This window comes from Sinohyriopsis cumingii, unplaced genomic scaffold (assembly GCF_028554795.1).
Source record: "Sinohyriopsis cumingii isolate HCF-2022 unplaced genomic scaffold, ASM2855479v2 utg001837l, whole genome shotgun sequence".
NCBI lineage: Eukaryota > Metazoa > Mollusca > Bivalvia > Unionida > Unionidae > Sinohyriopsis > Sinohyriopsis cumingii.
Window position 1 is genome coordinate 265,121 of NW_028316068.1, and position 25,719 is coordinate 290,839.

Genomic DNA, 25,719 nt, shown 5'->3' on the forward strand with positions numbered 1-25,719 from the left:
CATCAAAATTACTTACATTCACCCATGACTGCCTCTGCCAAGATTTCCTTGATTCTCTTGAATATGCATAAGCCTGCAGTTTTGATCACAAATAAACTTTTCTCCCCATTTTGATTCAACATGACAATTCACAGTGTTTTAATGTGCCAATTAAAGTTTCATTTCCAGTTTGAATGATCCATTCAAAGTTTCATTTCCAGTTTGAATGATCCAATCAAAGTTTCATTTCCAATTTGAATGATCCAATCAAAGTTTCATTTCCAATTTGAATGATCCAGTCAAAGTTTCATTTCCAATTTGAATGATTCAATCAAAGTTTCATTTCCAATTTGAATGATTCAATCAAAGTTTCATTTTCAATTTGAATGATCCAATCAAAGTTTCGTTTCCAGTTTGAATGATCCAATCAAAGTTTCTCCTCCAAAAATAGTTTACTTGTTGATTGATGAAAGGTCACTTTCGTGGGTATGTAGGATATTGTTATATTGTGTTGTTAACATAATTTATGGATCTTCATGACAAATCAGGAAGTCTTAGCACAGACAGCAGTGGGTTATAAACAAGCATAATGGATTGTCACCAGTCCTTTGCGATGATGCCTATACAAGTACAACAAAAAGGCATACACCCTGATCTGTGATCACATAATGTGCATGCAGGTCCAGAACTTTGCTGCTGCTTAAGATGACAAGTACAACAATAAATCATATATCCAAATTTGTGATCCAATATATGTGTGATCTGTGATTACAAAATATCTGATCTTTGATCGCATAATGTGTGATATGTGCTCCCATAGTGGGATCTGTGATTCCTTAATGTGCAATCTGTTGTTGCATAACAAATGATCTTTGATCCAATAATGTGTGCTGGATTGCATAATGTATGATATATGATACCATAATGTGCAATTTGTGATTGCATAATGGATGATCTTTGGTCCCATAATGTGTGCTGTGATTGCATAATGAATGATCTGTGATCCCATAATGTGTGCTGTGATTGCATAATGGATGATCTGTGATTTAATAATGTGTGTTGTGATTGCATGATGGATGATCTGTGATCCCATAATGTGTAATGTATGATTGCATAATGGGTGATATGTGATCCCATAATGTGCAATATGTGATTGCATAATGGGTGATTTATGATCTGTGATCCCATAACATGCAATCTGTGATTGCATAATGGGTGATCCCATGCATGTTCTGTGATTGCATAATGGGTGATATGTGATCCCATAATGTGATTGTGTAATGTGCTATCTGTCATTCCATGTGTGATCTGTGATCCCATTATCTGCTGGCAGATTTGGAATACAACAAAAATCAGACACTCTGCAGAGTCTGTTCTCGAACTTATTCATTTGGAGAAGTGGGGTAATTTTCCCCATCATTTAAAAACTAAAGATTTGAGTTTCTGTTATTATAGGAAGGACCTAGTGAAGAATTGCAGTTTTTGCACATTTGGTGGATATTGTGACACAATTTGTAGAAGTGAATTTGAATCTCTCAATAGTGCAGCCCTGATTTGCTGGTAAATTATATGATGGGAGAGCTGGATCTGTCTTGTTACAGTCACCTAAATAGAACTGACCCCATCCTGATCAGCAGGTACATTATGTGATGGGAGATCTGGGTCTGTGCTTTTAAAGTTGCTCACATGGTACACAGAAGCATATATTGTAATTATTGTTATATATTAATGTAGACTATTCCCAGGCACAAACATCATTACTGAGTTGACACAGGAGTCAAACATGCGATACATACAATTCTGCGCTCATGACGTCTATCAGCAGATGATTTCCAAACTTGAGAGGGTAGGTCTTTTAGACCAAGGTGATATTAACCTGTATAGATATCCAGTTGATACTATTCTAGTTTGTATTTATTATTCAGCTGATGTAAACTTACAATACTAATAACACAGTGAGTTACATCCCTTGGTTTTCCATTATTTTTGTTTTCCCCTCCTTCCAGGCCAGAATCGTCATTTTATAAATGGGTTGTTTTGGGTTTTTTATTTATTTTGGGGTTTTGTTTTACCCCTTTTCAGAAAAACCATGTAGTTGAGGTTCTTCTGAGTTTCTTTCCTCATCATTGTTTTGGATAGGATGATAGATACTCTTGCAGAAAAACAGATATCATGAGATCTCTTGAAAGTATCTCCAATTATCTCAGAAGAAATTCTCAAGACATATCCTGAGTAATCCAGGGATATCTCAGGATTTCTTGGACTTAAAAGCCAGGAGTTCTTGGACTTACAAGCCAAGAAATCTCAGATCTCAGGAGATCTCAAAACATTATTTTAAGCAAGATCTTTCAGGACTTGAAGGGATCTGCACCATCCTGTTCATCTACCTGGTGAGAGTTCTTTTGAAATCATACACATCTTACATACTGGAAACTCACGAGATTTCTGGTCTTAAATCTCCTGAAACTCTTGAGAGATCCTCAGAAGTACAGGTATCTTGGAATTTCCAGTGACAAAAATCATGAGAAGTCTTAAGATTTCCTGTGATTGTTTTACTTTAAGACTTAATGAAGTTTAAATGGGGCTCATATGTCAGTACCGATAACCAGACAACTTGACTGAATAATATTAACTGAATCATATATTTTAGTTTATACCATAGCTACAACAATAACCAGACAACTTGACTCACAAATATTAAACTGAATCATATATTTTAGTTTATACCGTAGCTACAACAATAACCAGACAACTTCAATCACTAATGACATTAATCAGATACTATATTTTATATATAGCTACCACAGTAACTCAAAAATCAATATCTTTTCAGTCAGGAACTAACAGCACATTACTAACTCACCTCCACTTTTAAGTACATTTTGTTTTAAACTTGATTGAAAGAAATTAAAAGTTCATCATATGGGTATATCCGCAAAACAAGATCAGATAGTGTCATAAGTACCATCTATACATGCCTATAAGACACGTCCAACTGCAAACTGCACAGACACGTCTCACAGACCCAGATGTGTCATCACATAACGCACCAGCAATTCTGGGTCTATGCAGCTTATTAGGTGTAATCAGTAGAACAAACAGAACAGACTCTGATCTGCAGGTGCATTATGCTACAGCAGATAAGGATCTTTGTTGTTTGCAATTGGACATGACTTATAAGCAAGTATATATGGTTCCTTTTGTATACTAATGATTTTTTTTTAAAGGATTACAGTTTTCATAGTATTTCGTCTATGTGTATACTGCATCAGTCTGTTAAAATGCAATTTAACAAATGATAACATGTTGTTTTTTTACACACCAGTAAAAAACAAGGGAAAACCTGCAGTCACAAGCAACTCAGAACTTAAATTCTATGAAGTGTATGTACAGTTGTAAGTCATTATTTCTTCACATTTTGGCCATTAGTAAACCATGTTTGTTTATGAAATCACTACTAACTTTAGAGATTCCACCATTTTTTTTTTCAGATATAGGGGGGATTTGCCCTCCTTAAATTTTCAGTTTTAGAATTGTCATTGGTCATAATACAAATGAAAACATCACTATTTCTGCCACATTTAATTGAAAGTCAGGTACGCATTTTGGTTTAGAGAAAATATCTCAGTTAATACAGAATTTAATTGAATGTGATGTTGCTACAAAATATAATTGCAATGTGAGGTACATATTTGAGTTCAAAGAAAACATCTCAGTTACTACAAAATGTAATTTAATGCATGAAGTACATGTACAAATCTGGCTCAGAGAAAACATCTTGATTTCTACAAAATTTAATTGAATGTGAGGTACAAATTTGCTTTAGAGAAAACATCTCAATTTCTAGTGAATTTAATTGAATGTGAGGTACAAATTTGCTTTAGAGAAAATGTATAAATTTCTACACAGTTTATTTGAAAATCTTACATGAATTACTGGAATAAAAATTCAAGACCAGTGTCATATGTTCTTTATATGTATTCTTCATAAAAGAGCCATCATAAAGGGAATTAATAAAAATTAGGTAGTAAAAAAGAGCAATTTAGATTCAACCATGCACCTAATGGAATCATCTATACATATATGCTTTTTGGTGGGACAACCCTACAGGTGCCCCATTAGTACAAGTAGCATGCAACAGGGTGCCGTTAGTCTCATATTCTTATGACCACCATCAGAAGCATTCAAGTATAAACAAATTATCCCTTTAAACAGGCGATTTATGTTCGAATATAAGGTGCCATTTGTCACAGTCAAAACTATATTTTCAACACAGTGGACAGACATATTTTGCATTCAAACCTGAAACTGCAAAATTTGAAAGCAATACTGTAAACACTTGCCAAGTAACCCACAAAAATGTGATATTTTAAATCATTGAAATAGATTATAAAAATATGATAGTGTTAAGAAAAAATTCCGTAGTTGTTCTAAACCTGTTGACAGTCCTAATGCTCAAATCTGAACTGTGGGCCAAACTAAGCCTGGTCACAGCATTTGCATGCAACACACTTACCCCAGTATTATACTTCAAACAGCCTGAGTTTGTATATTTAGATTTTACAAAACCTTTTGTGGCAGGTAGTATCCTACATTTTAGTAGGTTGTTGTTGTTGTTCTCGGGTTTAGCGCCATTTTTCAGCACAAGATAGGCTATACATGGCGGCCAGTATAACTGGTGGAGGAAGAACCCTGGAAAACCCAGGGAAGAACCACCAACCCACGAGAAGCTACTGGCAGGCTTTCCCACGTACCTACGCTAGCCGAGCCTTGGACTTGAGGTGAGATGGCAGTGATCCGGAACGGTGAGCGCTTTAGACCACTCGGCCACTCAGGGCCCCCCATTTTAGTAGGTAGTTAGGAGGAAGTGCAATCAGAATGCACAGCTCCAGTAAATGAGAATTTGGAATGTTGAAAGTCATTCAGGGTCTCGTCAGTAAGTGAGAATTTGGAATGCTGAAAGTCATTCAGGGTCTCGTCAGTAAATGAGAATTTGGACTGCTGAAAGTCATTCAGGCTCTCATCAGTAAAAATCTGCATGCCAAATCAGGTTGAAATCCATCAAACCTTGGTAAAGTTATGCCATGGAACCAAAGTCTATAATGATGGGCATATAAGGGGTATAACTCCTGCCAATTACATTGTGAAGTGCTGGAAAATAAATTCATCAAAAGTTCCTTGACATGTGTCTTTGAGTCAGATTATGTTCCAGCTATCCTTGGTAAATCCTGGCTTTTTTTAGAAGAATGGGTATTCAGGACATTGTTAAAATTTTAAACTTAATACTTAACACTGACCTATTTAACCAAAGATCTGCTATACTGTACTAGATCAGACATATGAATGGTCTTGTAAAGGCAGTCATTAATTGTAGTCTGATCTTCACTCTGTTCTCAATTCAACTTACATAAATATATGAATTGCGGAGGGGAAAGATAAAAAACGGTAAGTAGCCATGATTTCTACTCCACATCAACGTATGACCCACAAAATACATTAATCAGGGAACCAAACAAGGATGGAGTTAAAGAACTTACCAGTATCATCTTATCACTGCATTGTATCAGTATTCTTAAATATACACATCTACAGTAACTAATTAACTGAGCCAAATTATTAATGATTAATTTGTCAGTATTATTTCACATCAGATACAAAACCTATATAATCAAATATGACTTGTATACCTAATCTTGGACCCCAATGATGAGTAAAAATTTCTGGTTGTCGGATGAGTTTTACAATCACTTAGGTGAGTGTTGTTTCAAGGCTGACCAGTTTTTCACTTTAATGAAAAGAATTCTTTGTCAACAATATTGCTATATTTTCCCTATTTGTACCAGAAGTTTTCAATGTACATGTATTTTTTATTGAAAGTCCCTACTTTCTACCAAAGGTTTCCTTTTGACTTGCATGTATTTTTTTAATTGAAAGTCTCTACTTTCTACCAAAGGTTTCCTTTTGACTTGCATGTATTTTTCATTGAAAGTCTCTTCTTTCTACCAAAAGTTTCCTTTTGACTTGCATGTATTTTTCATTGAAAGTCCCTTCTTTCTACCAAAGGTTTCCTTTTGACTTGCATCTATTTTTCATTGAAAGTCCCTTCTTTCTACCAAAGGTTTCCTTTTGACTTGCTATAGTTTTCATTGAAAGTCCCTTCTTTCTACCAAAAGTTTCCTTTTGACTTACATGTATTTTTCATTGAAAGTCCCTTCTTTCTACCAAAGGTTTCCTTTTGACTTGCATCTATTTTTCATTGAAAGTCCCTTCTTTCTACCAAAGGTTTCCTTTTGACTTGCTATAGTTTTCATTGAAAGTCCTTTCTTTCTACCAAAAGTTTCCTTTTGACTTACATGTATTTTTCATTGAAAGTCCCTTCTTTCTATCAAAGGTTTCCTTTTGACTTGGTATATTTTTCATTGAAAGTCCCTTCTTTCTACCAAAAGTTTTCTTTTGATTTATATTAGATCAAGCTTATTGAAGTACTTCATTGTCACTCTTCAGTATATATATAATTAGTTATGAGAAGAAAAGCAGACTGGTCTCTGTCATTACTTCTGACTGGTGTGAGAAATGTCACAGTTCCAGCCAACAACCATTTAATAATAATAATAATAATAATAAAGTAATAATAATAAAGACTTTATTTAGAGAAGGTAACTTAATTAGTTACAGAACTAATCTACCTTGAGGCCTTCTATCTGTTATGTACAATATATATAGTATATACAACATGATGTAAAGAATCTGGCTCGACACTAAATAATTAAGTTATTTTAAAATTCAAAGTATCAAGCCTGGAACACACGCACAAGCATCTTTAAAAACATAAACATATATAAAACATAAAATATAATCCTTCATTGAAAAATTCAGATATGAAAATGATGCAAAATTACAGAAAAGCACGCATTATTTTTTGTAGTAGAACTTTTCAATTTTCTAAAGATTTCCTCCATTTAAGACGTTGATTGTGAAAAGATGAAATGCTACGAGCCTGCCTTATGTCACTGGGAATGTTGTTCCATACCAGTGGACCAGTATATTGAAAACCTTTTTTAAACAATTCCTCCTTTGGCCTTGGTATAATGTAGTTTCTTCTTCTTATGGACCTTAAATTTGGAGCGCTATCTCTTTGGTGAAAGATATTGCTTAGATAGACTGTAATGTCTTTTCTGGATACTCTATACATCAAATTGGTGTAAGAAATAATCTTTCATGTATTGTTAAAACCTTTATATTATTCATTGCATCCTGAAAATTGTCTATACTTTGATCTAGAATGAAATGGCAAGCCCTCTTTTGGAGTCTTAAAAGTGTTGTTATGTTTGAATTAGAGGTATTACCCCAAATTACACTACAGTAGTCCAGATATGGCTGAAAATAACTTTTATAAAAGATGACCCTATACTGAAGAGGAATGTATGTTTTGATTTTCCTCAGTAGCCAAAGATAAGAGTTAACCTTTTTTGAAATATGTTTAATGTGAATAGACCAAGTAATATTGTTATCCACGAATACACCAAGAATTCTATCTTGAGAGGTCATATTGAGGCTCATGTTGTCAAATAGAACCTGGAGTTTGTCGCTATCTAGCCTTGCTCGTTTTTGTTGTGCTGTAACTAGTAGGGCTTTCGTTTTATCTGTATTTATGATCATACTGTTTTCCTTGCACCATACTTGAAGTCTGTTGAGAGCATCTTGTTAGTTATTTTCAAGTACTGTTTTGGTTTTACCAATCTCAGACAGTGTAGTATCATCTGCTTAGAGGTCTATCAAAGAAATTGAAGTTCACATGATCAAATTTCAGTCCATATTATCTTCAACTTTTATATTTTTATAATAACTGCTTGAGTAAGAGTTTATTCTGGGTGAGCACAGAGTATATTTTATTTAGTGCTTGCCTGACAAGGCAAAGAATTTTTAGAGGTTTTTCAACCCTTGTACAAGCATACATAATTTGTAACTTAATAAAACATTACCTTTAGGAAGCCTCTTATAAGTTATAACCAATTCTTTATGCACTGATCATTATTGCAATATCATATGACAACATCTCAAGACAATTTTAGCTGTCCTGACCATAAGGCCAAAAGAAACCTTGTGATATGGTCCATCATATGGTCTGTCATATGGTCCATCATCGGTTGATTGTCATCCATGATGCATATTGAATCATCCATAGTCCATTCAGAATTTGGCCAAATTTAGCAAAATGCTGCCTCGCATAAAGGTCTTTCAGATTTGTTCAAGTCCTGCCATTCTGTTATCAGATATGGCCATAATTACTCATGTACCAAAACCTTGAAATGGCTTCTAAATAAACACACTTGACTAACTTTGAACCAATTTGACAGAAATCAGCTTAGCATAAAGGTCTTTCAAACTGATTGAATCCACTATCAAACATGGCCAGCATCTCTAAAAATAAAACATAATTGAAATGACTTCACAAAGACTGCTCAAACCCAATTTAACAGAAAACATCATGGCCATCATTGCTAACATCTGACAAAATTTTGCATAACTTGTTCTAAAAAACTGCTCAGCAAAAATCAATCAGATTGACATAAAGTATTTCTGATAATAAAATTGTACAAGTCACCAGTGATATCATGGCATCCATGTAGGTGTATTTTTATATATATCTGCCTGGATTGTCATGCAGAAAGACTTTCTGCCTTGTAGATTTAGCAGCAACATGAAAATAATCCTTTTATCAAATCCATATATGAAAAGCATTTGTTTTATTCCATTTTTTTAATCAGTTGTAGTTCTGTGCAGCCTGACTGTTTATATATGCAATTTACCCTGTGCTCTTTTATCAGCAGTCTCTGTTCTGTTCTGTCTTTAGATATGATTTTCATATCCCTCTGTACTGAACTCATTTTGTTATACATCTATACTGAGAAAAGTTTGACACAGGCCTCGCATAATGGCTGTACTCTTTTGATTCAAAATCAGTTTTATCTCATCAAGTTTTGGTAACATGTATCAAATATTGAGATTCGTCAGGCAAAGCTATTTCTTGACCAGACTTCATGATGCATAGAGTTGAGGATTCACTTTTAGCATTAATAGTAATTGTGATGGTAACTGATTGCATTAATAGTAATTGTGATGGTAACCGATTTCATTAATAGTAATTGTGATGGTAACCAATTGCATTAATAGTAATTGTGATGGTAACTGATTGCATTAATAGTAATTGTGATGGTGACCGATTGCATTAATAATAATTGTGATGGTAACTGATTGCATTAATAGTAATTGTGATGGTAACTGATTGCATTAATAGTAATTGTGATGGTAACTGATTGCATTAATAGTAATTGTGATGGTAACTGATTGCATATTTGATGGATTATTAGTAGACTGAGCTCAGTGTCAACATTACTTGTCTGAAACCATCACAGACAATTCCATTTTTACATCATTGCTTGATCTGACACATGCATGCTCATCTTTAGCTGGTGATACATCATCTGTGCATGTTGCCACTGGGGATACGCTGTGACACTTTTCCATTTTTAGCTATTGGTACATTATCTATACATGATACCCCTGGGGTATGGGGGTACACTGTGACTCTTCCCATTTTTAGCTGGTGTTACATCATCTATGCATGTTGCCACTAGGGATGCACTGTGACTCATCTTTAGCTAGTGATAAATCATGATGCCCCAGGTTATACACAACAACTATTACTATATCCACCATGAATTACATACTACACAATGACTATTACTATATCCACTATGAATTACATAATACACAATGACTATTACTATATCCACCATGAATTACATACTGCACAATGACTGTTACTATATCCACCCTGAATTACATACTACACAATGACTATTACTATATCCACTATGAATTACATAATACACAATGACTATTACTATATCCACCATGAATTACATACTACACAATGACTATTACTATATCCACTATGAATTACATAATACACAATGACTATTACTATATCCACCATGAATTACATACTGCACAATGACTGTTACTATATCCACCCTGAATTACATACTACACAATGACTGTTACTATATCCACCATGAATTACATGCTACACAATGACTATTACTATGTCAAACGTGAATTACATGCTACACAATGACTATTACTATAGCCACCCAGAATTACATACTACACAACAACTATTACTATATCCACTATGAAGTACATACTACACAATGACTATTACTATATCCACCCTAAATTACATACTTCACAATGACTATTACTTTATCCACTATGAATTACATACTACACAATGGCTATTACTATAGCCACCATGAATTACATACTTCACAATGACTGTTACTATATCCAACCTAAATTACATACTACACAATGACTATTACTATATCCACCATGAATTACAGACTACACAATGGCTATTACTATATCCACCATAAATTACATACTACACAATAACTATTACTATATTCACCATGAATTACATACTACACAATGACTATTACTATATCCACCCTGAATTACATACTACACAATGACTATTACTATAGCCACCCAGAATTACATACTACACAACAACTATTACTATATCCACCATGAATTACATACTGCACAATGACTATTACTATATCCACCATAAATAAGATACTACAAAATGACTATTACTATATCCACCCTGAATTACATAATACACAATGACTTACTATATTCACCATGAATTACATACTACACAATAACTATTACTATATTCACCATGAATTACATACTGCACAATGACTATTACTATATCCACCATGAATTACATACTGCACAATGACTATTGCTATATCCACCATGAATTACATACTACACAATGACTATTACTATATCCACCATAAATAAGATACTACAAAATGACTATTACTATATCCACCCTGAATTACATACTGCACAATGACTATTACTATATTCACCATGAATTACATGCTACACAATAACTATTACTATATTCACCATGAATTACATACTGCACAATGACTATTACTATATCCACCATGAATTACATACTGCACAATGACTATTACTATATCCACCCTGAATTACATACTACACAATGACTATTACTATATCCACCATACATTAAATACTACAAATCAACTATTACTGTATCCACCCTGAATTACATACTACATGATGACTATTACTATAGCCACCATGAATTATATACTTCACAAATTACTATTACTATTACTATATCCACTATGAATTACATACTACACATCAACTATTACTATATCCACTGTGAATTACATACTACACAATGACTATTACTATATCCACTATGAATTACATACTACACAATGAATATTACTATATCCACCCTGAATTACATACTACACAATGACTGTTACTATATCCACCCTAAATTACATACTACACAATGACTATTACTATATCCACTATGAATTACATACTACACATTGAATATTACTATATCCACCCTGAATTACATACTGCACAATTAGTATTACTATATCCACCATGAATTACATACTACACAATGACTATTACTATAGCCACCATAAATTACATGCTACAAATAAACTATTACTGTATCCACCCTGAATTACATACTACACAATGACTATTACTATATTCACCATAAATTACATACTACAAATCAACTATTACTGTATCCACCCTGAATTACATACTACACAATGACTATTACTATATCTACCATGAATAACATACTACACAATGACTATTACTATATCCACCCTAAATTACATACTACACAATGACTATTACTATATCCATCATGAATTACATACTACACAATGACTATTACTATATCTACCATGAATAACATACTACACAATGACTATTACTATATCCACCCTAAATTACGTACTACACAATGACTATTACTATATCCACCCTAAATTACATACTACACAATGACTTTTACTATATTTACCATGAATTACTACACAATGACTATTGCTATATGTACCATGACTTACTACACAATGAGTATTGCTATATCTACCATGAATTACTACACAATGACTTTTACTATATTTACCATGAATTACTACACAATGACTATTGCTATATCTACCATGAATTACTACACAATGACTATTGATATATCTACCATGAATTACTACACAATGACTATTACTATATCCACCATGAATTACTACACAATGACTATTACTATATCCACCATGAATTACTACACAATGAGTATTGCTATATCCACCATGAATTACTACACAATGACTATTACTATATCCACCATGAATTACTACACAATGACTATTACTATATCCACCATGAATTACTACACAATGACTATTGCTATATCCACCATGAATTACTACACAATGACTATTACTATATCCACCATGAATTACTACACAATGAGTATTGATATATCTACCATGAATTACTACACAATGAGTATTGCTATATGTACCATGACTTACTACACAATGACTATTGCTATATCTACCATGACTTACTACACAATGACTATTGATATATCTACCATGACTTACTACACAATGACTATTGATATATCTACCATGAATTACTACACAATGACTATTGCTATATGTACCATGACTTACTACACAATGAGTATTGCTATATCTACCATGACTTACTACACAATGAGTATTGCTATATCTACCATGAATTACTACACAATGACTATTGATATATCTACCATGAATTACTACACAATGACTATTGCTATATGTACCATGACTTACTACACAATGAGTATTGCTATATCTACCATGACTTACTACACAATGACTATTGCTATATCTACCATGAATTACTACACAATGACTATTGATATATCTACCATGACTTACTACACAATGAGTATTGCTATATCTACCATGACTTACTACACAATGAGTATTGCTATATCTACCATGACTTACTACACAATGACTATTGCTATATCTACCATGACTTACTACACAATGACTATTACTATATGTACCATGACTTACTACACAATGAGTATTGCTATATCCACCATGAATTACTACACAATGAGTATTGCTATATCTACCATGAATTACTACACAATGACTATTACTATATCCACCATGACTTACTACACAATGACTATTGATATATCTACCATGAATTACTACACAATGACTATTACTATATCCACCATGAATTACTACACAATGACTATTACTATATCCACCATGACTTACTACACAATGACTATTACTATATCCACCATGACTTACTACACAGTGAGTATTGCTATATCTACCATGAATTACTATGCAATGATTATGAATATTTCTACCATGAATTACTACACAATGACTATGACTATTTCTACCATGAATTACTACACAATGACTATTACTATTTATACGATGAATTGCTACACTGACTATTTCTATTTCTACCATGAATTACTTACTGCACAATGACTATTAATATTTCTACCATGAACTACTACACAATGACTATTACTATTTCTGCCATCAATTACTAGATCAGAAATGTGTTGCACAACGTTTACATGTATTTTACAAAAGTCGTGATTGGAGTTTCTACTAATAGTGGTTATGCCAAAGCAGGTAAGTTATTTTCTCATAAAGGTAATCCAGTACTCCTTGTAACTCACTGCCAAGTCAATCCTTCCATAAGACTGGATTTTCTGAAATAAACAAAACCATATGTACTTTTTTACTATCAATTCTTTGATGATAATTATGTCATGGCAGGTAAGTTATTTAGTTATTTTTTCTGTAAAGGCTGGGAACCCACTATAAACATAATCCTATATCCAAGTTTCCTGGCAAGTCTTTTAACAAGGATGGTCAATATAACACCCTGGTACTTTCTCTAACCAAAATCTCCTCTCTCTCCTCCTCCTACCAGATTATTTCCCGATGCTAACATCATGACTGAGCTGAATTCTGCCGCAAACATTAGATTCATGCAATTTGAAGCACATGACAAGTACAGCCAGATGGTTTCAAGAATGGAGAGGGTATGTCCACATTTCATTCTAATCACGGATAAAAGTACAAAAAGCATGTTCAGTTTTCTTGGCAGTGCATGTTAGCCTATCTTAAAGGGCACTTTAACATAAAGGACACCTGTCCATAAAGGGTAGCATTTATGGAGCAGTTTGGTTGGCTATACCTTGCAAAGGAAATGAGAAATAAAGGCCTTCTTCTAAGACACACCTAGACAGCCAACCTGGGCTGGCCTGTTTAGGTACCAAACCCACAACCATAGTGTTACAAGTCCAGTGCTCTGTTGAACTAATATGGCTCCCTTGTCGAGAAAGGACAAAATTGTATGGTCCTAAAGTATCCTTGGTAAACAAGTTGATTGTTTGAATATAAGGATCAGTCTGGTATTACCATTCCCCAAATCTGGTTGGGGTCAATGAAGCACTAGCTCCAAAGACAAGGGTTTCAGCCCACCCAAGGGATTCAGACAACAGGGATACCAGAAGAACATGTACATAAAAATGAAAAGTAAGAAAAAAGTTTGAAATTTTCATATGCATTTAAAGCTTCCCAAGTGAAGGCACCAATCTAGTACTCTGGCTTTACTTGTCCTTTTCTGTGGTGGCACACTGTTGACCAGCTGATGTAAAATATTTGACACACCTGAGAATCTCTCAAGGGAGTCTTACGAGTCTATGCTCATAAAATAAGTAACAGAAAAAGATTGAAAATTTAGCAAATAATTTATTTCTCTAGAATACAAAGTGAAAATGAGAAAAAAAGAACATATGGTATTGCGAATTAAATCCCATAATAATCCAAGAATTACAGACACAAGTCCTACTAATTTAAAGTCTTGAATAGGATTAAGCAGAAGTCCAGAAAAAATCCAAAAATGAAGACAGTGGCATGTCTGTTATAACTTATGGAGTGCTGATATGTCAACAGTCCTTTGTTTAATCACAATAATATAATTCCAGGATTGAATTCAGTATAAATTCCAGTGAATGTCTCTATCCAAGAATTTTATCAGATCACTTTTGTATTTCCAGAGAAAATAATCTCTTGAATTCAATACATGTAATTTGAACAAGAAAAGATTCCAGCACAAAACTCCTGGTTACAGCATATAATACAGCTTAAATGTGCTTGATGTTAAAGCACAAATGACCAAGTCCTCACAATTACAAGATTATATAGTTCTCTACTTGACATCAGGCCACAATTAGCATTTTCTTTTTTTTTTTTTTTAAATTGTCTAATGGAAAATAACCTTCTAGAATGATATAATGAAACTTGTTTACTTACAACCCAATAACCTGTTAATTTCACATAGATAATTCCAAAAACCCACCCCAAATAAACATATTTACTCCTTGTTTACCTGAATAATAATCCTGATATTAAGCTCATATACATAGAGAATAATTTAGCTATCTATTAGTTGTTGACATAAAATGAAATAAAAAAATTTTTAAATAAAAAGTCAGTCAGGTCGAGCAAAAATGAACTAAATTTTGGACATGGTCAGGTCCAACATACAATGTTACAATAGCATGTAATGAAATAAATTTAAAAAAACAAACAATTAAATTAAATTAAATATACATAACTTTCAAGACATCAAGAAAAATAACTACAGCATATCGTTCAGTATATGTCATTTCTGAGATTCCCTATTAGGACATCTTATTGTAACAGGGAGACACCAAGTATAAAATACTCCAGAAAACACCTTAACCAGATGACTGGAATTATTGTGTCTCAGAATCAAAGCAATTAGAAATGTGTTGCAGCTCTTCATGGCCCAAATGCAGTAAGAAATTATAGAGGGTTTAGAAAGTGTAAGAGTAGGGTTTTTTTCTGTCCTCTTCTCTCTACAGTACATGTTTGGGAACTGAGCTCTTGATGTTCTAATGTTAAAAATGTTTTTTTTGTTTTTTTTATGGAGCATTTATTTTCAGTCTTTTTTTTCAGACTTTTTATCAGTTGTTGAAAAGTATGATACTGTACCTATGACTATCGCATGTACAAATACAACAGCATTCTGAGCAAGTGTTCAACCAAGTCTTCACTAACTGACATTTTTAGTGTGAGAAACTGATAATGTTAAATAAGACATTTGGCATGTTTTAACAAACATTATTAGAACCTACTAACTTTACTAGTGCATGTAACATTTCCTTTTCTGTTATTTATTCGGACACCAGCATGAATTGTATAATCAGCTCAATTAACAAAAACATAAAATTGATGGTTTAGGCTTTATACGTGTGTATACACGTACCAGGCTTGGAGTATTGTTATTGTTTTCTCTTTATAGATCACAAGTGTCATATATACTGTAATTATTTTAATACAAGCCCCATCCTTCTAATAAACACCAACCCCATTTTTCTACAAGAAAAGACATTCCTACCTTATTGAGGCTAATAGATCTGTATATGTTCATTATCATATGTCAAGATAATTAAAACAGTACGTGAATAATCCAATGGCTGTTGGAAAAATCAAAACCAGCTTAATTTAGAAACTTGTACAGTATTCAATGACCACCCGTTTGGAAATTGCACTGCCCTGTGGTTTCTGTTATAATAACTATGGGATGCATTTTTGTTGGCTAACATATGGCAGGGCATATTATGTTCTGATGATATCTGTCCATATGTTGGTTTGTTGGTCAGTCCCCATTTCCAATTTTGTCCACCATCTATGACCTGAAAGTACTGGTGTTCCTTATTTTTTTTTTTTATACATCTTTCATAAAGTTGAACGTACATATGTTATGATGTCCATCTGTCTATCTCTCCATTAGTCTTTTTCCAATATTGTTTCTGCACATTAACTCGAATTGTCCACCATCTATGAACTGAATGTGCTGCTGTACTTTATTCTTCCTTCTGTCTGCCATGAAGTGGAGCATATCATGTCTGTTTCTAATTTTGTTTCCTCATGATGACTTGGATTGTACAGCATCTAAAGTTGTCAAATTTTGTAGATGGATTGAACAAGATGCAAGGAAAAACTCTGTTGATACTGGGATTGAAAGCTTGAAGTTCAGTCACTATAACTATGGGATGAACAAAATTCTGCACAATAGCTAGAGTTCTTCACCATCAATGTTACCAAACTTTGTGAATGGATTGCATAGGATCTTGATATTGGGATCTAAAGCTCAAAGTAACTGTAACAGTGAGATGAGAAAATTTTGCTTGAGCTATCCACCATCCTCAGTTACCAAACTTTGTTGATGGCTTGAACTGGAAGTCTAAAAGAAAGCTACTGATATGGGGATCAAATGGTCAAAGGTCAAGGTCACTGACTGATAGAATAAAAATAGTTTCTGCAACATAACGTCAGTTCTACGTCACATACTTAAACCAAACTTTATGGATGGCTTGTACTAAGGGTGAGGAACACCCTTATTAATTTTAGGGTCAAAAGGTTAAGGTCATTGATTTAAAGAAGAAAAATGATATCTGCACAAAAACATGAGTGTTGCATCACAGACCTGACCAAATTATGTGGATGGCTTTTACTCAAGAAATGGATGAAGCCTATCATTGGGTGGTTTAAGGTCAAAGGTCAAGATTGCTGTGACCAAAATAAGAGAAACAGTTTCTGCATGGAAATTTCAGTTACCTATATAGTGAAGTGTTAAACTTCGGTGGGTGGTAGGGTGTGTATAATGTGTTGTTTATGGTACTTGGTTTTCATTTTGAAAGTTGCATACTAAAATCAAAACTTAGGAAATGATCAGTTTAGAAACATTATTATTAGTAGTAGTATTAATATTAATATTATTATTAATATTTTCTGTTATTATTAATATTAATTTTTTTAATTTATTATAATATGAAATATGATATTATAATTATTGCATTTGGAAAAAATAATTTATATAATTTTTCAAAATGAAAATTAAAAGTCTGTTATAATTCTTTGCATTGTGCATGTTTTCAGAAACTCAAGTCCAGCATATTTTCCAACCTGTCTCACATTTTCCGTCTTCCATTTGCTGCTGGTCAGGTGTTTAGTGCCAGCATGCTGGATACTCTTCTCTATCAGGTAAACAAAGATGTTATCCAGTTTTCTCATTTCTGTTATTTCTTAAATATTCCCTTGACATAAACCCTTAGTTTTTATAATTATATATGCTCATGATTGATATTTCTTGATTGCCTCCCTTGGATGTAGACCTATTTTGTATTGTGTCAGGTATACCAGGATATTTCTATTATTCTTTAATTACATCCTTTGGATATAGTTCCCATTGTTTTGTAACTCCTAACAAGTCCATAGCATTGTCTAACAAGTTCATAGCATTGTATAACAGGTCATTAACTTTCTGTAAAAGCTCCATAACTTTAACAGGTCCATAACTTTATCTAACAGGTCCATAACTTTGTAAAATTATGTTGGAACATTTGAAAATTAAGTCCTGATCAAAGTATTCAGAATTGAAAGTCTTCAATAATTTCAGTCCAAAGTTATTTTACAGTTATTGATTGAAAATGAAATTCACATCAAGAAGGACAGGATATAATAGATGACTATGAGTACCACAGTATGTGGTTTAACGTAGATAGAAAATATTATCTATGGATATGGTGGGGAAATAAGACCCCAAAAGTGATGTTGCACTGGTCATTGTATTACTGTATTTTTCAGACCTTTGTGAAGGGTTACCTGATCACATTTGTACGACTTCTGCTAGGAATTGATGCAGAGGAGAATTCAGGGCACTTGTCCAGCGTAAGTTTCATATTAAGAATTTTTAGTGTTGAAATAAGCTTTTAGTATCTACACACACAATCAACACACATAAGGTATGTATACAATTACAATGTTTATATCAGCATTATAAAATCATTGTAATTGTACTGTTGCATGGCACGTTTAACTCGGAAAGGAAGGATTCATTAAGAAAAATTGATTTTTGACTGAAAAAAATTTGAAAACTAATTTACAGCATTAATGCTACTGCATAGAGAGGTATAGACATTCTGAAAAAAATCCATGGCTCTCCCTGGGTAACCAACTTTGAAAATCTTGTTGCCAACCAGATATTTCTGCTTGCCAGGTAAATTAACTCTTTAACTTCTGCAAGTACTTGCTGCCCTGGCTACTAAGCCTGATTAGCAGCCTGCCTTCTAGCAACTGTTTGTAGGCTGAACCCCAGAGCATCATAATAGCTGCCTGAGTGAGAACTTCTCGAGTTGTTTACATGCTGTCTACATTTTCTGTATCAATTTTGTCCCATGCAAACTATGTAATTTAATGAAAAATAAAATTTTAAACACTTACCAATGTTTTGTGCCACTCATTTCCACTAACAAGTACATATAATCCACAGGAATCAATGTTTATATTCACATATTTATAATTAAAAAAATATATCTCAGTATATGTGTTTTAAATGTATATTAGATAACTTCTCTCACCACTATTTTGCACACCAATGTGTCCACTATTTTATTGCAGATTTGGTAATTTTTTATGATACTGCCTGAAGCACTTAAAAAGAAATCTATCTCCCTTGCATTTTCTTCTAAAATAAATGCTGGCCCTGAAACTGCTGTAAAGTCGTCCACATTTACCGGTCTCGTGTTCCGACCAGATTTGATTGTCTCGCATTTCAGATAAATCTGAAATGTCAGGTGTCGAAACAGGACTTATACTAATGTCAAATCCTTCATCTTGAATCTGGTTAAAATCAATATCATCACTTTCAAATCCTTCAAAACTTCCATCAGAATCATCGTCGGAATACATGAATGTTGACATTTTGTTTTACTGTCACCATTGACCTCATTTTCAATAGAATTTCCCGCTTACTGTAAAACTACTAACAGAATACATTCATCATTTTATGTAAGGACTATTTTCATTGGCTAAATATTATAAAAGAGAATGGATGTTTGTAATTTCATCCAATACAAAGCTTTAATATGAAACATGCATATGCATATCTGGGGTTTCCCAACCCTTGGCTGGAAATGCATGTATGAGCCAGCTGGGACAGAGGGAGTATTATTAGCAGCTTGTATATGCATCTCTGGGGTTACAAGGCTATTTTTGTGGTCGCATATATGCGTTGGCAGAAGGTAAGGAGTTAATGCTGTTGCCCCAAATACAGCTATAATCAAAATTATTTAACAACTTTTTGCTAACTATAGCATAGCACTGTGTCTGGTGTGCATCATGCAGTGGGCATCATTCTTCATTCATCAGCATTGTTTTTTGCATCTTCATTACCACTGTTGCACCATCTGGATCAAACTTGGTATAAATGTTCCCCAGGTGAGATCCTACTAAACTTGTTTGGGTTGCCTATCCTGATAATGGTATGGCTTCATTGCAACCATGTTGGAAACTGATTTTTTTAAATACTTATTCTCCAGAATAGCTTGGCTAGTTTGATCAGACTTGGTTAGAATGTTTCTTAGTATATAGTCTATCAAAATTTTGTCAGGGGTGGCTCTTGTAGCAATAATGTGGCTTCCAAAGCAATAATATAGAAAACCTATTTTCAGTTTCTGAATAGCAACTGAGCAGGCTTTAATTAGACTAGGTAGGAGTGTTTCTTGCAGAGTTCCCATGCTATTGGGATAAGTCGGGAGAAATTATTTATTTTTTCCTGACCGTGAAAAGTCCTTGACTTTTGCAAATATTGATGAAAGTCGGGAAAAAACCAGGAATTTTCTGCCACCACTTGACACCCGAAATGATCACATAATTGAGTCATAACTTAACTGATCGTGAGTTAAATTTAACCAGAATATTAGGAGGGTGCAGTATGGGTCATTTTGATAGTGATACAAATACAGTGTTTTATGATGAATGACTTGAATAAGAAAAGAATCATGATTAATACGTATGTGAATAAGACCCAAATATTGGACGAATTAACACAATCTGCATGAACCTAATAATGTAACAAATGAAAATACAAATAAACGACCTTACACAGTACAAGGACAAAAGTGAATGATTCACAGTGATTTCACACGATGAAAAGAATGATGTGTTTTACTCAAGTAGTAAAAAATGTGGTACTTTACTCGAATTGTAAAATGTTGAAAACAAAGGGACAGATATAACAAATATCTTTACAATCCCAAAACACTGGGTATTACAAACTCCCAAAAGTTAGCCCATGGCTAAAAAATTACATGTATGGAGTTACACACTCTGTCACCAGCACACTTGGCTACCAGTCACACTGGTCAGTCAAGCAGTCAGTATTCCAGGTAGTCACCAACCACCATTCAGTTCCTTGGCCAATCAAGTAATCAGCACCCACCAAGCGGTCAGCAATGACCGATCACCTGTTACTCGATCAGCAACACTGTTAATTCAGCTCTGTGGCTGCTATGGTTCAGCTTTACAGCTGCTGTGGTCAACCTCTGTGGTTAGCTCTACAACTGGTACCACGTTGACTCTAATCAGCTCTACAGCTATGACTCCGATCAGCTGAAAATACATCTAACACCGTGTACTATGCATATCACAGGCATATACGATAGAACATAATGATGAATATGGTAAGTTATACAGATTACATTATCGGCACAATAATTACAAAACAATATACTGGTTCAGAAGTAAACCTACCAATGCACAATAAGAATCCTAGGGTACTAAACATTTCTTAAAAATGCAACTTTATGTTGCTAATATAAATCTCTTGCTAAGTCACAAACAAAAATAGAAAATATTTGGATTACACTATGTAAACCGAAGCTACATAGCAAACATACAAAAATAAACATGGTAGTACAATAGTTATAACTTACACACAAGAAATTAATAACTCACATACCTCTACAGCTGAAGATGTGCAAGTCCTTAAAGTAGACCGCTCACTGACAAGACATTCCGTAATGGGTAGATTTAGTCTTACAGTGAGGCATTTATACACAGACGGTGCCACCATACATCGTCTATGCACTGAAAATATTTGGTTTTTCCCATTGAAAGCACATTGCACGTGCGGCATAGGATGGACTGAACTGGCTATTTCAAAATATTGTTCAGTATACATAAATCACCCTTGGTTATCATTGTACACACAAAAAAAAAAGAAACCCAAATACATGTATTTAATAATGAAAGGATTTATACAATTCTGTGACAAGGTTAGTGTTAGGACAGGTTGGCCTGGTATCAGGATAATGTGACTGGGTGGAACATCATGCTACATGTTTGTGTCATGATGCCAGTGCTGGACATCAGTATTAACTGCCATAGTGAGACATCTTAGCGATATGACTGAAAAATTGTTAAAGCTATGTTAAAAATCTAAATCACCCCCCCCAGTAACAGTGTGACTTCTTTAGCAACCAAATGAAGAAGGAAAAACAATTTCTGCTTCTTCCCTAGAGTGGCACTTGGCTAATTTCATTAGAGCTTGGTAAGACTGTATGACATACTGTCATACAGACATTGTTGGAGGTTTTTGAGACTCAATAAATGTGTTTTGAGGTTCCAACGAAGTCAGTGCATGTAACTGTCATACAGACATTGTTGAAGGTTTTTGAGACTCAATAAATGTGTTTTGAGGTTCCAACGAAGTCAGTGCATGTAACTAAAAATGGTGATGTCTTCCAAATGAGAATAAGGTATCTTTTATAAGCCTGTAGGAAAGGATTAGCATTTCAAATTTGAATAGAAAAAATTAACTGTTCTGCTTTCTTCAAAGCACTTAATACAAAGATTAAAACAGTAGCTGGTAGACTTAACAGTAGCTTTATAAAATATCACCATATATGTACAAACACTCACATAATCACAATGACACTGACATTAAATGAAAACAACACACCAAGTTTCGGAGGCCCTAAGTGGCATTAAACCCTACAACAACAACAACAACAACGACAACACCAAGTTTCTGTCTTTGATGCTCTGAATAGTTAATGGAAGAGTCATTAGTATTCATCTTTGCACTCACTAGAGACAATAGTTAATGGAAGAGTCATTAGTATTCATCTTTGCGCTCACTAGAGACTGAATAGTTAATGGAAGTGTCATTAGTATTCATTATTATTCATCTTTGCACCCTTTTGAGACTGAATTGTTAATGGAAGTGTCATTAGTATTCATCTTTGCACTCTCTTGAGGCTGGATAGTTAATGGAAGCGTCATTAGTATTCATCTTTGCACTCTCTTGAGACAATAGTTAATGGAAATGTCATTAGTATTCATCTTTGTACTCACTAGAGACTGAATAGTTAATGGAAGTGTCAGTAGTATTCATATTTGCACTCTCTTGAGACTGGATAGTTAATGGAAGTGTCATTAGTATTCATCTTTGCACTCTCTTGAGACAATAGTTAATGGAAGTGTCATTATTATTCATCTTTGTACCCACTAGAGACTGAATAGTTAATGGAAGTGTCATTAGTATTCATCTTTGTACTCACTAGAGACTGAATAGGTAATGGAAGTGTCATTAGTATTCACCTTTCCAATCTCGAGACTGGATAGTTAATGGAAGTGTCATTAGTATTCATCTTTGCACTCTCTTAAGACAATAAAGTCATTAGTATTCATCTTTGTACTCACTAGAGACTGAATAGTTAATGGAAGTGTCATTAGTATTCATCTTTGCACTCACTAGAGACTGAATAGTTAATGGAAGTGTCATTAGTATTCATCTTTGCACTCTCTTGAGACTGGATAGTTAATGGAAGCATCATTAGTATTCATCTTTGCACCCTCTTGAGACAATAGTTAATGGAAGTGTCATTAGTATTCATCTTTGCACTCACTAGGGACTGAATAGTTAATGGAAGTGTCATTAGTATTCATCTTTGCACTCACTAGAGACTGAATAGTTAATGGAAGTGTCATTAGTATTCATCTTTGCACTCACTAGGGACTGAATAGTTAATGGAAGTGTCATTAGTATTCATCTTTGCACTCTCTTGAGACTGGATGGTAATGTTGTTCAAACTTCCATGCTGGATTCACTGAGTGAATCCTGGTCTGAGCGGAGATGTTCTTTACAACCATAATTTGAGCATTATCGGATCTGTATCTGAGAGATGTCTAAATCTAGAGATATGAACATGTATCACATTTGGGACACCATTTCATTGGGGGAAAGCAGGAGGGAGCAGTATTTTTGTACTTAATGGGGGCTTTACAGCTAATACAGCAATAATAAATGTCTCTGTCCGGTGTAGGTATTAACACTTTTCCAACACAAATCAACTGTGAAACATGAGCGAATGTTTATTATTGTCTCTCAATAGAATTCTTTTTATTGCTATAATCATTCTAAAAAGCATGGGTCAGTTAGTTTTTGGTATTTTAACCAGATTAAGATAACAAATAATAGCGAAGAGGACTAATTCAAATGTTCAGTTCAGCATGTTGAATATGTTACAGGTGGTGCTCCTAGTTCGACAGACGTTGTACACTCTCAAATGATGTATGTTATGTTGTTTATATTATGTGCAAAGAATTAAATGCTCCCCCTTGCTGTTGGGCTTAAAATTCTGTCAGCCAAGAGTTCTGAAATTTATTTTTCCTGGGCTTTGCTTGCTTTGCTGATACATTATTGCTTCCAATTTACCTTCAAAATAAAATCACATTTAAACACCATTCCACAACTGAAATAATCATGCTTTATGTTTTATATATGGAGTAAAATCCACTGTTCATAAACTTAAATTTTATCATGCAAGGCAATAATGTGCAATAACTTTTCTCTTCAGCACGAAACTAGCATCACTTTGATTTACCAGTAACTTAAGATTAAAGTAGTTGTTCCACTTTGTGAACTTTACCTATGCAAATTAGCACAATGGGATTTCCCAGAGCAGTCTTTAAAGGACTTAACACATAACCTTTGCTATTGTCAGCCAGTTAAGTAATATGTGATATTGTGGGGGGGTATACCTGACCACCTTGTCTTTAATTGCCTCTATGACAATCTGATGTATAAACTGCCCAAAGGCGTTTATTGGCATTTTAAGTAGGACCGTTTACCATTTTCACAAGCCACATGTTATCGTCATATATTCAAATGATGGTTTTCTTTTTTCTTTTCTTTTTAGTTTTTTTTTTGGGGGGGGTTGTTGTCTGTTTTTTAAGTTACTGAAAATCATGTTTGTTGCATAACGTGTTATGGCATATATCGTTTGATAGAACATGCTGTATTCAGATCGTGTTTGTGTCGGCACCCTATCAGCAACGTGGTCTTCTCAACAGTCTATGGAAAACTATTTTTAACTTCCTCTTTGGAATGGCTGAACAGATTTTGTCTTACACATTGGTTATCAATAGTGCAGTTTATTATGATATGGTTAATTTTGAAGTTTTAATTGTTTACACTTAACAAGGAAATTTCACTTCATATGATTTAGTGTTTAATTAAGTAAAACATAGAAAGGTGATTTTGTTTCATGTGATTTATAGAAAGTTGGTCAGGTTAATTTAACTTAATTATAATATGGAAAGGAGATGCAGACAAGATACACGGTTATTGTCATGGTTTGCACAAGAGGCTACTTCAAAGCAAGTTTCAAAGCGAGTTTCAGTACATAACTATATTTTCAGCATTTGCTTATCAGAGGGGTGATGTATTAATATGCAATTAATTGAAAAGTTTTGATTATTTATGCAGCAGACTTTATTGCACATGATTTAAAATAGTTAATTATGGAAAATAAGAAAAGGCGATACAGATTGTTGATTATAGCCATGGTTTGCAAATAGAGAACGGAAGGTCATT

At 33.8% G+C, this 25,719-nt stretch overlaps 1 protein-coding gene across 4 annotated transcripts in view; it reads left to right on the forward strand.

Moving 5' to 3' along the window:
• LOC149771454 (potassium channel subfamily T member 2-like) overlaps positions 1-25,719 on the forward strand; it is a 274,764-nt gene that overhangs the window by 235,135 nt on the left and 13,910 nt on the right. For 2 of the 4 annotated variants that reach the window (XM_089948424.1, XM_089948427.1), the window contains 3 exons: positions 1,714-1,825; positions 17,937-18,041; positions 18,645-18,728. In XM_089948424.1, the coding sequence (XP_089804550.1) occupies positions 1,714-1,825; positions 17,937-18,041; positions 18,645-18,728 (301 nt within the window). Of the gene's footprint in view, positions 1-1,713; positions 1,826-13,893; positions 14,006-17,936; positions 18,042-18,644; positions 18,729-25,719 lie in introns of all 4 variants that reach the window. The other 2 variants (XM_089948425.1, XM_089948426.1) reach the window with 1 other exon arrangement.